This window comes from Clarias gariepinus, chromosome 16 (assembly GCF_024256425.1).
Source record: "Clarias gariepinus isolate MV-2021 ecotype Netherlands chromosome 16, CGAR_prim_01v2, whole genome shotgun sequence".
Taxonomy (NCBI): Eukaryota; Metazoa; Chordata; class Actinopteri; order Siluriformes; family Clariidae; genus Clarias; species Clarias gariepinus.
Window position 1 is genome coordinate 28,324,367 of NC_071115.1, and position 17,127 is coordinate 28,341,493.

The 17,127-nt window shown below is 38.5% G+C and overlaps 1 protein-coding gene across 1 annotated transcript; it reads right to left on the bottom strand.

The window, feature by feature from the left end:
* Window positions 1-11,338: 11,338 nt before the first annotated feature.
* Window positions 11,339-13,697, bottom strand: smim13 (small integral membrane protein 13). Its single transcript, XM_053514985.1, has 2 exons — window positions 13,577-13,697; window positions 11,339-12,353 (listed from the first exon to the last, which is right to left on the bottom strand). Exons 1-2 carry the CDS (start codon window positions 13,650-13,652, stop codon window positions 12,163-12,165), a joined length of 267 nt encoding a protein of 88 aa, XP_053370960.1. The 5' UTR covers window positions 13,653-13,697; the 3' UTR covers window positions 11,339-12,162.
* Window positions 13,698-17,127: the final 3,430 nt, after the last annotated feature.

The following is a 17,127-nucleotide window of genomic DNA, read 5'->3' on the forward strand; positions in this document are numbered from 1 at the left end:
CCTTATATTCAAACCAGGAACATTACGGCGACCAGAATTTGAACCTCATCACCTGCCGTAAAAGATCCAAAGAGTTAATAAATATGTTGAAAGTGTTTTCTGAGAGCCGCAGAGAAAGGAGTATATGATGGAACAGACAGTAGTATGACATAAACAAAAATGATCCGCACTTCGGTTATGTTAAAACTTCTGTTTGGTCTTATCAGCATTTCGCGTCCAAGGCTACTGTCTCCACATTCACTGTTACGCAAGTGTGAACATGTTACATCAGTTCAATTGTGACTGCAGTGCGAGAACAGAATTGCATGAAAAAAGGTAGCAGCGTGCAGCAATTTATGTATTTTATGTAGTCTCAGGGTGAACCTGGGGATCTGAATGATCTGAAACAACTCACAGAAGATCAATAGATCAAACAGCATAGATTATTTAGATATCTGCAAACAAAATTGGCACCAATACACTAAGGAAGGTGGAAGTTCCTTAAAGAGAATCATTACTGGTTTACAGATTCATCACTACAAGCCTGTAGGCATCGAACGGAAACATCCTATAAGAGATCTCTGGTATAATGATTCCACACATACTTTGAAAAAGATCACTCGAAAATTAGAAGGTAAATGGCGTCAAACGAAATAATTAATTCTAGATTTTAATTTAAAACCGTAGCAAACGTAACTAGGAATAAGATCACTGCAGAAATCTCCACAACAATAACATGCAGTAGCGAGGACTCAGTAGTGAGCTAATCATATCAGACCATACCATGGTTACTTCAAAGGATCAAAGGATGCAGGCTGCTTGTCAGTACCATGCATTATAAAAACTGCAGCAGATGGTGGAGCTTTTTTTTTACAAAACCCCAAAGTTTCGGACTAGCCTTCCAATTAATGTTCTAGACTCTTTCCGGTTTTTGTGAATAGATTAGCCTTAGGTAAAGGAGCAGATCTGGGGGACTCATGGACGTAGAGTATTATGGTGAACTGGTATGTTTAGATGCTGTCTTCCCCACTCTTAATGATCAGGTTTGTTGACGGTAAAGTGATCAGTTGCTTTTCATCTCAGGCAGCCCTCATGTCTGTGGAGTTTTTTACCTGAGCCTCCAGTAACTAACTGGACTTTATATTAACTTAAAAACATCTGTTTTATTAAACTTCCAGCCGCCTAACACAGAGTACGACTGCAAAACAATTCCTGCTATCCGTTATCACCCAAATGAGGATGGGTTCCCTGTTCAGTCTAGGTTTCTTCCTATTGCCGCCTCGGGGAGTTTTTTCCTGCCCTTGCCTCGCTCATCAGGGACAATGTGATCATTTTAATTTGTACGCATTTTTCACATTTCATACACATTTCCATAATTTTCCTTTGATTGTGTAAAGCTGCTTTGCGACAATGACTATTTTTAAAAGTGCTATAAACAAATGAACGTCAATTGAATTTTTAAGCACAGAGGACTGCTATCCAAGGGCGTTGTGATCCTGACGATGTACGTCTGCACACTTCTGCTCACACTGTCAAAATGGGGAAGCTGTGAAGTAAGGTTTAAAGAAATTTTAAGTTATGTACTAATACTGTAATACCACTAACATGACTTACACTGATAATAGTGATAAAGTAATAATACTATTTACCATAATAATAATAATAATAATAATAACAACCATATTCTAGTGGATATAGTTAAATAAGTAAGAAAAAAGGAAGACAAAAAGAGGGAATTTTAATCAGTTATAATGTAATTGCAGCAAAAAGAAGGTGACTATATTAAGGATGGATGCCCCCAGCAAATGCATCTCTCTCTCTCTCTCTCTTTCTCACTCTTTCTCTCTAAGGCTAATGGAAAATCGTAAGACTAACTTCCTTTTAATCAGCAGTAAGTTCAATTAAAGATTGTCAAACTAACTTCCTCTTTGTTCAGGTGTCTACATTTTAGAACAAAAACCAGGAACAGGCATAAAAAAAAATATTTATTATTCATCTGTTGTCATTTATCACTGGCAAGGTTGGATTAACCTTTTTTTTAAAAGTCTTCTTCTTTCCGCTGCTCCTGTTAAGGGTCGCCATAGCGGATGATTTGTCTCCATCTAACTGAACTTCCCTTGTCACTCCGTTCTCCTCCACATCCATAATCCTCCTCTTGGGCCTATCCCTTCTCCTCCTACCTGGCAGTTCTATCTCTAACATTCTCCTAATGATATACCCCTCGTTCCTTCCTCTGCACATGTCCAAAAGATCTTAATCTCTGTCCTCATCCTCCTGGACCTCTCAGCTGCGTTTAACACGATGAACCACAATATTCTCTTGTCTATCCTTACAAGCCTTACAATCAGTTGGACAGCATGGCAACGGTTTGCTTCCTACCCCAAAACTTGGTTGAATGAGGTGACATGGTGACATCTTCTAAACGTCAGCAAGACAAAGGAGTTGATAGTGGACTTTAGTACAAAGCAGGAGAGGAACTACCAGACCCCCGTCATCAACAAGAGCCCAGTGGAGAGAGTGGACAGCTTCAGATACCTCGGTGTGCACATCACGCAGGACCTGACATGGTCCTGTCACATCAACACCGTGGTGAAAAAGGCCCGGCAGCGTCTTGTCCACCTCAGATGCTTGAGAGACTTCAGACTGCTCTCCAGGGTGCTCAGAAATGTCTACTCCTGCACCATTTAGAGCATCCTGACGGGAAACCTCACGACCTGGTTCGGGAACAGCACCATGCAGGACAGACGAGCTCTACAGAGGGTGGTGTGATCAGCTGAGCACATTATCCGCACCGAGCTCCCTGACCTGCACTCGATCTACGGCACACAGGGCTGGATCAAGGCCAGGCGATACGGTCTCTTAATCAGTACACCACACAGTACTGATCCATTTAGCACATCTAGACATATGGTTCTTGCACTCACTCTGAACATTCCGGACGATCACTGACAGTGGCCACTGCACACCTGCACATTCGTGGACATTACTTACTTACTTTAACATAAGTCACTTTAAATATGTCACAGTTAGGCATATTTGCACACCCTCTGGACACTCTGTTTATATTTAACTTTATTCCCACACAAAAAAATCCTTATATTCTATATTTCTATTTTGTACAGCTGTTTTTATTATTTTTCTATATTTTTCTATATATATATATATATATATATATATTCTATATTGTATATTTTGCACTGTACACAACTGTATTACCAAGGAAGTATTTTTCCTTAGTTAAATTTACCTTCTACTTACTTTTTCATATTTATTTCCTATTAATAGTCTTTTATTTTAAAGTCACGGCAGTTGTCTAAGCATTTCCCTGCATATCGTACTGTGTATGACTGTGTATGTGATAAATAAAATTTGAATTTGAATTTGAATTTGTTCCATGAAGACTCTCTACTGGTGTTCCACAAGGCTCAGTGCTTGGTCCTGTTCTCCCTGTATACACAATCTCTTGGGAAGGACATATCCTGGCACGCCTTTTCATACTATCGATATGCAGATGACACGCAACTCATTCCCTCAATTCCTCCCTCAGACACTCCAGTTTCTTAGCTCATCAGCTCATTAGCTGAAACACAAAACCAAACTGCTGTTCATTCCAGATTTTTCATCACCCTGTCAAGACCTTGTGATTACCCTGGACAACAATCAGATCACTCCCCACACATTGCATTTGCCGATTGCTTTCCACACAGGCCACTTAAGTGCTTGTTCAGTCTATTGTTATTTCAAATCTTGACTACTGTAACTCACTCTCCAGTTACTAACTGGAAGGTCTGCCTCTTTTACTATTCATCCTCTGCAGCTGATCTAGAATGCAGCTAAACATCTCGTTTTCAACCTTCCCAAGTTCTCCCACCCCACCCCACATCTCCGTTCTATGCACTGGCTGTATTGATGCTTGTCTACAAAGCTAAAAACGGCCCAGTGCCCAGTTACCTCTCAACTCTAATCACTGCTCGGCTGGTCCCACCATCTCTCAGAGATTGAGGAAGACTTGCATCTTCTCTGTTCTGGTGGAATGAACTTCCTCTGGATGTCTGTACAGCAAGTCACTGACTTCTTTACATGCAAACTTAAAAACTGTCAGTTTCTTCAATATTTGGGTTATTCTCCCAGCATCCCCTAAAAAACCCTTCCCAACAGTATTTGACTGATGGCACTTTGTTAGTAATCTAGTAACCCGGTGATGGAGCATCTGCCAAGCGCCTAAATGTAAACCTAAATGTAATCTGGCTTCTCTAACTTTGTTCCCAAACCATTCTACTTGCACTGTCCCTTTATTATACTCATTCTTTATCCTGTCCATTCTTGTCACTCCCAAAGCAAATCGTAACACCTCCAGTCTGTCACCTCCAGGTCTGCTGTCTGTCTCTTTGTCAGAGGCAACGTCTCCAAGCCCTTTAACATTGCTGGTCTCACTGGCGTCCTGCAAACCTTTTCGTTCATTCTTGCCAATACCTTCATGTCACAGATCAAATAGATAAGTGAGTAAACAGAGAAAAATAGGGTACATTGACCTCTATACGATGTCACATGATATGAAAATAGGTTTTATAGCATGAGCATATGATATGGGGCATAATAGAATATAATGATGTCTAATTATACAATCAAAACTAGTGATTACAATCTGTTTAGGAACCTGAAATGTCCTACTCATGCTGTTTAGTAGACCTAGTTAAACTCCAGTAATGCAGAGAGCATAAAAGGCACACCGCAGGCCAATAAGAGGGAAATCAGACGCCTAAAGTACTAATACATTGTAGTAGAAGATTAGAAGAGATTGAGTTAGAATTAGAATTAGATTGAAGCAACATGAAGTGGTCTGACGGAATGTCACAGAGGATTCTGGTTAGGAGAAGAGGAACTTACCAAACTATTCTTTACCGAAAAAAACCCCTCATTTTTACGTAGCACCCAAACCAACCCACATATACTGTATATAAATCTGTGTAAATAAAAGAAAGGTTTTGTCTGTACATTGCTCAAAACTTGCTCTTTCAATGATATATTTGCATTTCATACACTGGAGGACCAGAAACCAGTCTGAGAAAAAAATGTCCGTATGTCTGTCCAGCCAGAATTTTTTTTCTTTTTACTCTTTCAGCACTTTTGTCTGGAGGTGGGCGTGGCTATAAACGTGAAATCAAAATATTGAGTAAAAGCGAGGTTATGAACAGTTATGTGACAGATTTATTAATCTAAATCTTAAAAACAAGCTACTAATGCGCTCAATGTAAACAAACACCTAATTAGAAAAGCTAAACTGAATGTTTTTACTGGGATTAGTTCGTATTTTCACTTTAACTGAAATAACAGCGCTGAAGTGGGATAAGTGAATTTTAACACGCTGGAGTGGTTTTAAGACAAACTTCATCTTTATTCGATCTACTTTTTCAATTTCTCATCTGTGATTCACTCTCCGATTACCGAACAGGGAGTGTATTTGTCTGACAATGAAAGGAGAACTTAGTGTAAACAAGGCGTAAGATACTCAACCTTACAGAATGGGATTTCTGTGTATTAATGAGTTAGACAGAGAGACATACATTTTGCCGTACAGAAAGACAGACGGACATGTACGTGGGCTTCGACCTGAAATAATAATAATAATATCACTGATTACATTAAAGATCAGCAGATTATTTTTAGCTTTAACCTTTTAACTATTTCTATTTAATCGCCAACGACGGCTACTTCAGCTAGTAATGAATAAATATGAGGTAATGGGAAGAAAAGGCATGAAACTAGGAAGTGATACACAACAAGGCAGAACAAATTGTAGTATATCAAATGAATATTAATAAAAAAAAATTATTTAACAAAGGAATGAGGAGGAGCAACACAGTGTTTGTTTCGTGTGTAAAAAAAAGGGAAAAGGGAACTGAGTTTTTTTTGTCTAGTGATTTTTTTATTTTACTCTACAGCCAGAATGAAGATCATTTTTGATTTATCGTCATATTTTTTACACATATACATAAACATACTACCTATGAGTTGTTTATCTCAATCAAACAGGTTTGGGGAGGTTTGGAAGAAACTGGAGAACTTAATGAAAACTCTGTAGTGTGAGGAGCCAGTGGGCGTTTCTATGGTAACGTCTAATTCACTGTGACTTGTATGGTTTACACTTACAGAAGGAGTCTCCAGTATCAGTGCTTTGTAACATACAGTAACTTTTCCACCATGGACAAGGACAGAGGTGTATTCTGGTTTCTTGGTAAAAACAAGCAGCAGTTTTTCTAGCCTTGTAGCTTCATAGAACTGTAGACGTTGGAAACATGATAAAAATGTCAGACAAAAAAAACAAAACAAAAAAAACCTGTTTGTTTCATTTCTGCCTAGTTATCACACCAAGGCTTTGTTTAGTTTAACAGTTATTTATGGGTTGTTCTTTTAATCACACCACCGTGTCATTGATTTGTTTTCCTTTAAGGGTTTTATTCCTTACTTATTCATTGTGACAATTTTTAAATCTTTTTTTAGAAAAAATTAGCTGTATCATTTTGTTTTCCACTGTAAGTTAAATTAAACAAAATGATATTTATCTAATATCACCACATTTTAAGTTTCAATAACAGACAAATGAATGAACACATTTTATATATGGATATATTTATTTATTTATTCTGTTTATTAATAACGCACAAGCTTTTTTCTGAAATGTGGGTGCAATCATTTTTACACTGCTGCTTCCGGTGACGCACATATTCACATTTTAATGGGCTCAAGAGAAGTAATTAAGGTTGTTAGCAATATTGCAGATGTGTGTGTGTGCGTGTGTGTGTGAGACGTGTTTTGCATGCAGCTATTCCTTCATCATTATAGAAATAGGACATGGCCTTGACAGACATGCAGCAGTGTAAATAATGATAATAATAATAATAATAATAATATTTAATTATTTGTCACATGTACCTTTTTGAGTAAGACAAACCATTGTTTAAGACACTTGATTTCATTTTGGAGGAGAAGATAAAAAAAATCCTTGAAGGTAAAACCATGGTGTAATCTTTCCAGATACAGGACGACATGACTTATGTGGACCGATACTGCTATATTTCTTCATGAAAAACGACTCCAATCCAAATAGGGCTTTAATCATAAGCAACATCTCATTAAAGGGCAAGATGTTTTAGCTTGATACACACATTTTCTATTTTCTCCCATCCACTTTCCAACTCTTTTAGGAGATAGCAATGCATCTCACCATAAACGATCACCGACCTATAAAGATTTAGAGTACATAATAAAAACAGGTCATAGAATTTTATACTTTATTAATAATATTCATCCGATTAAAACTTGCTGCAGAAGAAATACAAGTCAGACTTCTCCTACCTATCAGCTTATGCCAGCGTACACACACACACGGGCTATAGTTAATGCAGTATATAAAGAAGCAGATTTAAACACATACACACACTTTCCCATGCCTGCGTAAGATAGCTGTGGCACCTGAAGGCTTTTTCCATAAATGTGACGTTAATCCTGAGCCCGCACATGGAATACTGAGCATGCTGTTGAAGGAAACGCTGGCCTTATCTTGCACTGCTTAATTTGAATATGGATTCAAAACAGCAGGGGGTACAGCTGCAGCTGTCATTAGCATGCACGCAGACGTGCACAGACACACATACACACACACACACAAATTTTGTCAAGCAACCGGCACTTTTACACTCATCAACATGCACATTTGCCCTTTCACACATTGGTACAATTATTATCTAGATTTTTTCCCCATAAACTCATTTAGTGTTACAGTTTATGGGTTGTACTATAGCTGATGTTGCACCTGTATCTTATGGCTGTTCAGTAACCAAATGTTGTGGCTCAAAACATAAGGTTACGGTTCAGCAGCTACCTCTACAAGTACATCTTGCTTTAGGTTACAGGTTAATAACTCTAGATTATAACTCTTTATTCTTGATAAGCCGTGTCATTTTATTCGAGGGGTCGCCACATCAGATTATTTGATCTGCAAGACTCGGCACAGGTTTTACGCTGACCATTTCGGTCACAACCCACCCAGTTTCTCTGGGCTTGAGACTGGCAACGAATCTCAGTGGCCGGGGTATACATTTGTGCAGCATGGATTAAGCGCCGTGCTCAAGGGCCCAACAGCGGCAACCCGGCAGTGACTGAGTTCGAAGGATAGAACCCCGACCTTCCAATCAGCAACCCAGAACCTCAACGTTATGAATAACAACAGCCTCAGGTTATGACTTACAGTATTCATACTCATTAGTGAGCCTAGATTAAACAGATCTAAAATGGAGCCTTGCATCAGAAGTGGGATTCTGTAGGAAACAGCAAAAAAGTGACAGGAGTCATCAGTTATCACTTTCATGCAGGCCAAGAAAAGCCCATGTCGGATTATTAAACATGGTGCACTACTGGTGCAGGATCAGATGGAATGGGTTAATAGAGTTTGGGGAAGCAGCAGTGTATCTTCTCTAGAGTCTAATTGAGGCCAGAATCATTTTAAATAAGTCTTAAGTCTACATCTCTACATAGCTCTGAGCTATAAGCAAAGTTCAGATCAAAGTCCAAAGATCAAGAGACCAAGTCAAATCTAGAGACACAGCTTAAGTGTCCAAGTTAAGTCCCGAGTCCAATTTCAAGAGTCTAAATCAAGTCTAGAATCTCCAGCACATAACGCTGAGGGTCTGGATTGCAGATTGGAAGGTCAGGAGTTGTCCAACTTGATGTCCCATGTCAACACCAGAGTCCCAAGCTCAGGACTCCAAGGGTGTTTTCACACCTTTATTGTTTAGTCAAAACCTGGTTCGTTTTGCTCCCTGGTTTAGTTTACTTGAGCAGGTATGTGATACCGGACGGTCCCAAAAGAACTCAGGAGCAGTTTAATTGTAATGAGAATGTAAGCTTATCTCATCCAGACCAATGCCAGTGAGTACCTTTCAAGTTTGAGCTAAGCAGCTCCCATAGCCAGTTGCATGTTGGAATGCCTATCAAACAAATCTTTGGGTTAACAAGTTGAAGCTCGGCATGTGGCTGTACATGCTCAATATCCGCTTTCTTGTACTGCTCAGGTGACCTGAGGCCACGCGTCTTCACAAAGCGTGATGTGGTAGTTATATTTCCAGGTGATGCTGAAGCCTCCCGCAGCCATGACTCTCTCAGAGGGGAGGGATGGGTAAGGAACAAATAGACTGTCCTCCGAGTGTGTTCCATCGTTCCCAATGATGCGTGAGTAAGGAGTTTGAATAGATGAGGTTGGCTGACATCATGTGGCTCAGAGGAAACACCTGATAGTCTTTGGTCCTCCCTCACTGGCAGGGTAGCTCAGTGGTAGTAGGGGAGGCAGGGGTAACTCAGTGGTTAAGGCTTTGAACTAATGATCAAAATGTCGTAGGTTCAAACCCAAGCACCAACACGTTGCCACTGTTGGCTCCTTGTACTGTATGTGAGGTTCAAACCCCAGCACCAACATGTTGCCACTGTTGGCTCCTTGGGCAAGGACCTTAACCCTTAGATATAAAATGAGATAAAATGTAAGTCGCTCTGGATAGATCATCTTCCAAATGGGGTATGTGTAAATAAAGTTGCATGTTCTCCCCAATGTTTGGTGGGTTTCTTCCCAGAGTCCTAAGACAAACAGATGACCAGATAACTGCCTTTTCCATAGTATATGAGTGAGTGTGTGTGTATAGTTGGCACCCCATCCAGGGTGTATACCATCTCGGCCCAGACTCCTTTGGAATAGGCTCCAGACCTCATGCAACCCTGTACAGGATAAGCGCTATAGTGAATGAGTGAGTAAGGTCTTTTTTCGTCTATTTGCCATTGTGTTGGTGTAGTTCAAAGCTGGTAGAGTAAAGAACATGTATCTCTTCTTGTGTTTAAGGTCTCTTTCCTATCCCAAGGTCATTTAACCAATGAGTGTAGGGAACCTGAATGGTAGTGCCAGATTTTGGTTGGTTTGAGTACTGTACTTCCCCATGTGTAGTTAAACCAACCCAAGTGGGAAATGGACCAAGGTTACTAACTGGGTCACTGATATGAACAGGTTTCTGCTGCAGGTTTGAAAACAAGAAGTCGACTCTAGAGTCACCAGCTCAAAAGACCAAGTTAAGTCCAGAGTCCCAGCTTTGAGAATTGAAGTCAAGTCCAGCATCCTGAGTTGGAAGTTGAAGTTAAGTTTAAAGTTTTCAGCTCAGCAGTCCAAATATAAATACAAACAGACAGTTAGACAAAGTAAAATAAAATGTGAATTAAACATATTTTTGGGAAATTTATTTTTAAAATTGTGTCTGTTAGTCTGGGACTACTTAAAGGTCTACAAGAGGCTGTACCTCTTTTATCCAGTCACGCCAAATTGTACTAGACTTGTACAGTATAAGCCACCTGCCTCCAAACTGTTACACCACTCCATTACAATGACGAATCGGTTCTGACAACGGGATCATTGTAAGCTTTTCATAGTTAATATTGTTTAAAAAAGAAAGAAAAAAAAAACAGTCGGCTTCAGAGGTACTGCCTTTTATAGTTTCACCTGTAATTGCTGTTGTTTTTTTTTACAAACAGTGAATCATCTCAGAGACTAACCCCGAATACACACAGTCCCGTGACTGAAGTCGAAGTGAAACTGACCCATATAGACATAGACTGACAATAAAGACAAAAGACAAACACACCCACACACACATGAAGTCAGGAGGCGGCGGGGTGGGGGGGTGGGGGGGTTAAAAGGAGGAGGAGGGAGAGGAGGAGGAAACAGCCATGCCGGGGTAACGCGCAGAAGCTTCCTGCAATTCTTTCTAAATCTCTGATTGTAAAGGAAACATGCACGCACACACATGAGCCATGTATAAACTGGAAATATGTTTAATAATGACATGTTTTTTACTTTGTAAATCTTTGATTTCTGAAATCCATCACCTTCACCATCTACCCAACCCCATGGTGGACATTAAGCGCCTCTAAAACACTGTCTGACCTATATCGCCATCTAGTGGCTCCTTTGTAAACATAATTTGGGTGCGAGATGAGGTATGCTTCATTTTGAAAGCCGGGTCAGACAAGCACCAGACAGCGTTTCCCCACAGGTGGTACTCTTGAGCATGCACGCGCATACACACATATACACACACACTGTGCGCCATACGACAAAGCTCCTTATTCACTGACCTGTAATTAGCTTTATATACAGGATACAGCACTGCTGTTAAAAGTTGGCCAATCAGGATTGAGAATTCGGGGCTGTAGACATAATGAGGTGTGCCGTCATAGGAAAACAGCAAACAAATCAGTGTTGTGATGTACCTTCACACTTGCACGCTCGCCACAGTTCATACACACGCACACATACACCTTTGCATCAAGTTTTATCCAATACTTTTATTGTGAAGGGGAAAAAAAATAATAATACAGCGGCTGCCATAACAGAAATGATCCTAAAACATTACAAATAACAACTTGGTTTCAGTGGAGCTCAGAAGGAGTGGCATCCACTAGTAACAGATTTGATTATTACATTAATCTTTAGCATGGTTAAAGTGAATCCTCTATGAGCGACTTCACGAAGCTCCAAGTCCCGTACCGCGCGCTGAAATTGCGGAGGTTTTTCTGGCAGCGGATTGGTACATTCCTTTCTGCATTGCACGTCAGACGTCTGAAAGAGTTCCGATAAAGTCAGGCTGCTTCTGTCAGTTTGCTTGACACGTTTTAGCATTTGGAGGTCTCCCTTTAGGGTTCTCCATCTTAACCTAGCAGCCTGAGCGTGGTAACATGAATGAAACGGTTAGCAGCATGATGGCAGGTCAGTCGATCGGCCTGTCTGAGCCGAAACGGATAATTTATTTTAAGTGCCGTGTAGATGAAGAGATCTCAATGTGCTGTATCTGTGAGGTCCTGGAGGTGATCTGCGGAGGAGGGCGAGCCACTGATCGATCACCGGGAGGATACGTGGGTTACGCATGGAGCGCATTCTTGACCGTTAATAAAACTAATGAAAGTAGTGAAGGCAGGGAAGGAGAAGACGTAGTTTTCAATTAAAATGCTGTATAGACTATGAATTGTTTTAGTTTTGCTTGGCACCCCTTCCTTTTGTAATTTCTTTTTGTTTTTTTGGCAAAGGGGCATTTCTAAGTGGCTCATTCTTTAAATCTTGTTTGAGAAGCTGGACGGCACCCTTTCGAAGTTTTATGTAGTGCTGCTTGGGAAAGCCACTCTTTGGCGTGCGGGTTTGGCGCGATGGCGGGGCGTCGGGGGGGAGCTGCGCTCGCTCTCCGATTCCGAGGGTTCCGTTTCGGCCTGCGGCGAGCCCGTGTCCCCGACCAGCTCTCGCAGGAACTTAAACTTGGACAGGAAGAGCTGCCACACCACATACCAACCTGCAAAACCAGCAAACAAAGTCGGTCTATTTTAACAATGAGGCATGAACACATACATACCTAACAAATAAAGCTGTGACAAAGAATTATGAACAAAATTTATATTTCTTCCACACATTAAATTACCGTTATATCACCAAAATATGCACCAAATATGTTTTTGTTGGGAAAAGGAGCAGAAATGCGTAGGTGGCTATGAACTTTTTTGGAAAGGATGATTCTATCACGTTTAGCGTTGTCTTTGAAGAAAAAAAGAGAAAGATGTAAGAAGAAATGGTTCACGTTTTGCCTGTTATGACACCTTGAGCACTGAAATGTACAGGAAAAAACTAGGAATAAAAAACTAAACAGGGTGAAGAAACAGACAAGTCAACAATATAAGTCTATAACCGCTGTCTTTTAAAAAAAATTTTTTACACCAAATATATTGAAAGATTACAAAGACAAGGTCAACCATGGAGACAGAAATATAACCTAGTGTAATCTGGGATTAATTTGCGCTTGGGTATATCTAAAAAAAAAAAAAAAAAAAGAAGAAAATATGTCATTTCCTGTCCATCAGAGATGTTTTCTTTTAAATCAGAGTTCGTGTTAGATCTACACTCTTTGTGGATATTTTATTTGTTTTATACTCTAATTCATCAAATTTTCTGCTGTGTTTGTTGTATAGGAAGGTCACTTCATATAACGTTTAGCATTTATATTTTTGTCCTCATGTATGTCAGTGCTTGTGTGTGAATATATAATTGACATCCCATGGACCACCTGCAGCCCCCATTAAGGTGTTCATCTTTGTTCCAGGCAGACATGTACACGGGCTTCAGCCCAAAATAATATCACAGATTACATTAAAGCTAATCAGCTTATTTTCCCTGAAAATAATCCCCCCCCCCCCCCATTAAAGACCGCTACTTAAACTAGTTACTGTAGGTATGTTATCTCTATTCACAATTTTTAGCGTAGTTGATAGATCAGTTGAATATCGTTACATGGTTTAATAATGTACTGGACAGCTTTAAACCAATTCCATCCATTGAAAATCTCCCTAGTTGTTGTCTTTGCTTCAGACTCACCATCTTGGCCCAATTTCTTAGCCGTACTATTTCACTAACATTTTCCTGTTCCATTAACAGTGTAATCAACTCTATAATTAATTAATTTGTGATGAAGAGCTGTTGTGTTCCGGTCTGTTCTCTCCGTCCCTGGAGATCTGAGAGGCTTACCGAAGAGCATGAAGAGCAGCACACAGGTGAGAGTGGCCACGATGACCAGCACAGTCAAACCCAGGCTCTGCCACATTCTCTCTCTCTCTCTCTCTCTCTCTCTCTCTCCTAATGGACACAAATACACACGTTACAGACAATTACAAGCCCTGACAGTGACACACTGAGGCACTAAAACCCTAATGAAATGTGTATATAGTAAATACAGTAAGTAAAAACTGTCTCACATAAACAGTTATTGCAAGCATGCGCAGTCAGGAGTTACACTGAACAGCTAATCAGCACATATAATATTAAATAAATAAAAAGAATAATATATATTTACATAAAATCCCTACAGTTGTGAGGGACACACACACACGTGGCTCATGGAGGGCCTGCTGTTCTTCTGTGATTTAACTTCTACATCACTGCGACGCGCTTTAACACAAAGACTCTCTGACAACACTGTACGGCTTACAGTCAACAACAAAAATGCCGGAAGTGCACGACCCGGAAGTAGTCCTCGGAGGCGCCCCTGTGCCTATCGGGTAATGAAGTTCATCTTTTAGCGTCATTTCTGTGTTTTTAGTTTTTTTAGAATCTACACGTATTCGTTTTACACAGGCAGATTTAATAATAAAAACTAATTATAAATGTTAGTATGATATTTATTAATCCATCCATAAAGGACAAAAATATTCTCCAGACATTGAGGAAATTAACACTGTTTTTTTTTTCATTACAAAATAGCTTTCAAAATGTTCATACGTTTTATATTTATATAGTTTATATGATGTATTTTTTGTTAAACTTGAAAATTTAACGACAACTTGAAAATTAGTCAAGTAAAATAGAATTAAATAATAATAATTATTAATATTATATAAATATAAATTTGTAAGTACATTAAATAAAATTAAAATAAATTGTGAAGTAAAATAAAAAAAACACAAAAATGAGATAAGTAAATTTAAAATTAAATTAATGACAAAAATTAATCAAATTAAGTAGTAAAGTAAATTTAAATTAAATAAAATGAAATAAAATACCAAGAGTAAACTAAAGGAAAGTAACAAAATTAAAATTAAACAAAATACCAAAAATAAAATTAATTATAAAAATGCAGTTAAAAAAAATAAAACAAAACAAAGTTACAGAAAAATAAAATATAAAAAGTAAAATAAAATACCAAAAATTAAATAAAATATAAAAATAAAGTTAAATAAAATTAAACAATATAAAGCAAAATAAACTAAAATCACCAAAGTAAATCAAAATGAAATGAAATCTAAAAGTTAAATAAATTAAAATGAAACTTAAAAAATAAAATGAAAGAAAATATAAAAATGAAATCAACATAAATAAAATGAAATAAAATTAAATAAAGATGGCACTAGTGACCTAGTAGTAAGCACTATAAATAAATGAATACAAAAAATGTAATAAAGCACAATGCAATAATGTAATTTATATCTTCATTTATTTCCTCAGGTTCAGTAAGTGCTTTAATAAATAAAATTTAAGTATAAAAATATATATAATAATAAAAAAAAAAAAAAAAAAAAAAATATATATATATATATATATATATATATATATATATATATATATATAAAATAAATATATATATAAAATAAATAAATATACTCAGCAAAAAAAGAAATGTCCCTTTTTCAGGACTGTATATTTCAACAATAATGTTGTAAAAATCCAAATTACTTTACAGATCTTCAGTGTAAAGGGTGTAAACAATGTTTTCCATGCATGTTCAATTAACCGTAATCAATTAATTAACATGCACCTGTGGAATGGTCGTTAAGACCTTAACAGCTTACAGAAAGTAGGCATTTAAGGTCACAGTTCTAAACACGCAGGACACTAAAGAGACTTGTCTACCGACTGCGAAAAACACCCAAAGAAAGATGCCCAGGGTCCCTGCTCATCTGCGTGAACGTGCATTAGGCATGCTGCAGGGAGGCATGAGGACTGCTGATGTGGCTAGGGCAATAAATCGCCATGTCCGCGCTGTGAGACGCCTAAGACAGTGGAAGACCACGTGTACCAACACCTGCACAGGATCGGTACATCCGAATATCACACCTGCGTGACAGGTACAGGATGGCCACAACAACTGCCCGAGTCACACCAGGAACACACAATCCCTCCATCAGTGCTCAGACTGTCCGCAATAGGCAGTCCATGAGGAGGAGATGCACTGCAGTACTTCAAGCAGCTGGTGGCCACACCAGATACTGACTGGTACTTTTGATTTTGAGCCTCCCTTCATTCAGGGACACATTGTGAAGCATTTTTAGTTTATGTCTTATGGTGTTGACTCTTTTAGTGTTCATACAAATATTTACACATTAAGTTTATTTACACATTTAGTTATTTTACTTCACAATTTATTTTAATTTTATTAAGTTTACTGAAAGTAAAAACAGTTAAAAGTCACACGACGTTTCTTTTTTTGCTGATATATATATATATATATATATATATATATATAGTTGTTGGTCTTTCGGTCCACACAACAACTTGGCACAGGTTTGATGCCGGATGCCCTTCCTGATGCAACCCTCCCATTTTATCCAGGCTTGGGACCGGCACTGCATCCAGTGGCTGAGGGTTTGGTCACTGGCTGGGAATCGAATATATAATATAAAAATACAACAAATATAAATAATAAAATATAAATAATACATATTTTTAACTAATTAAACTTTAAAAGCAAGAAAAGTTGTGGCTAAGTGATTAAAGGTTTGGGTTACTGGTGTATTGTGGCTAAAATCTAAAGAATCTAAGGTATGACTTACCCCTAGTCAGATGGTTCGTAGCATCTCCAGGACACTACGAACCATCTGACTGGCGGTAAGTCATACCTTAGATTCTTTAGATATTAGCCACAATACAACTCACCATACTAATAGACGCACACACATAGCTTGTCCTATAGAAATTGTTTTTGTTCCCCGAATAGTAAGAAAAAAGAATAAATTCGGTAAACCATTAAACCAGAAAAAGGCCAAATAAGGACTTCTCAACATTAGATCCCTTGCGCCTAAAGCACTTATTGTTAATGAAATGATCTCGGATTATTGCCTTGACGCACTCTGCCTCACCGAAACCTGGCTTAAACCAAATGAATATATTGGTCTGAATGAGTCTTCTCCGTCAGGATATTTCTATAAGCACGAGGCCCGTCTAACTGGTCGCGGTGGTGGTGTCGCCACTATCTACAATGATGTACTCACTGTTACTCAGAAAATAAGGCTCAGGTTTAACTCATTTGAAGTGCTCATTATTAATGTTGCACTCAATAAAATACATAAAAAAACCCGCGCTATATTTTTGCAATGGCCCCCAGGGGCCATACTTTATGTCGATTTTCTTAAAGAATTTGGACTTCTGCTATCAGACCTACTGGTTAACTCTGACAAAGTGTTGATAGTAGGAGACTTTAACATTCATGTAGACGATGCTAACGATGCTTTAGACCTCGCATCTATGGATTTACTAAATTCCTTTGGGGTTAAACAAAATATAAATGGATCAACTCACCGCTGTAA

What these genes read in the sequence shown, in the direction of transcription:
- smim13 (XM_053514985.1), bottom strand. Translation starts at nt 13,652, where the DNA reads ATGTGGCAGAGCCTGGGTTTGACTGTGCTGGTCATCGTGGCCACTCTC. An exon ending in GCTGCTCTTCATGCTCTTCG is followed by an intron (nt 12,354 to 13,576) that starts GTAAGCCTCTCA and finishes CTGGTTTTGCAG; the next exon opens with GTTGGTATGTGGTGTGGCAG.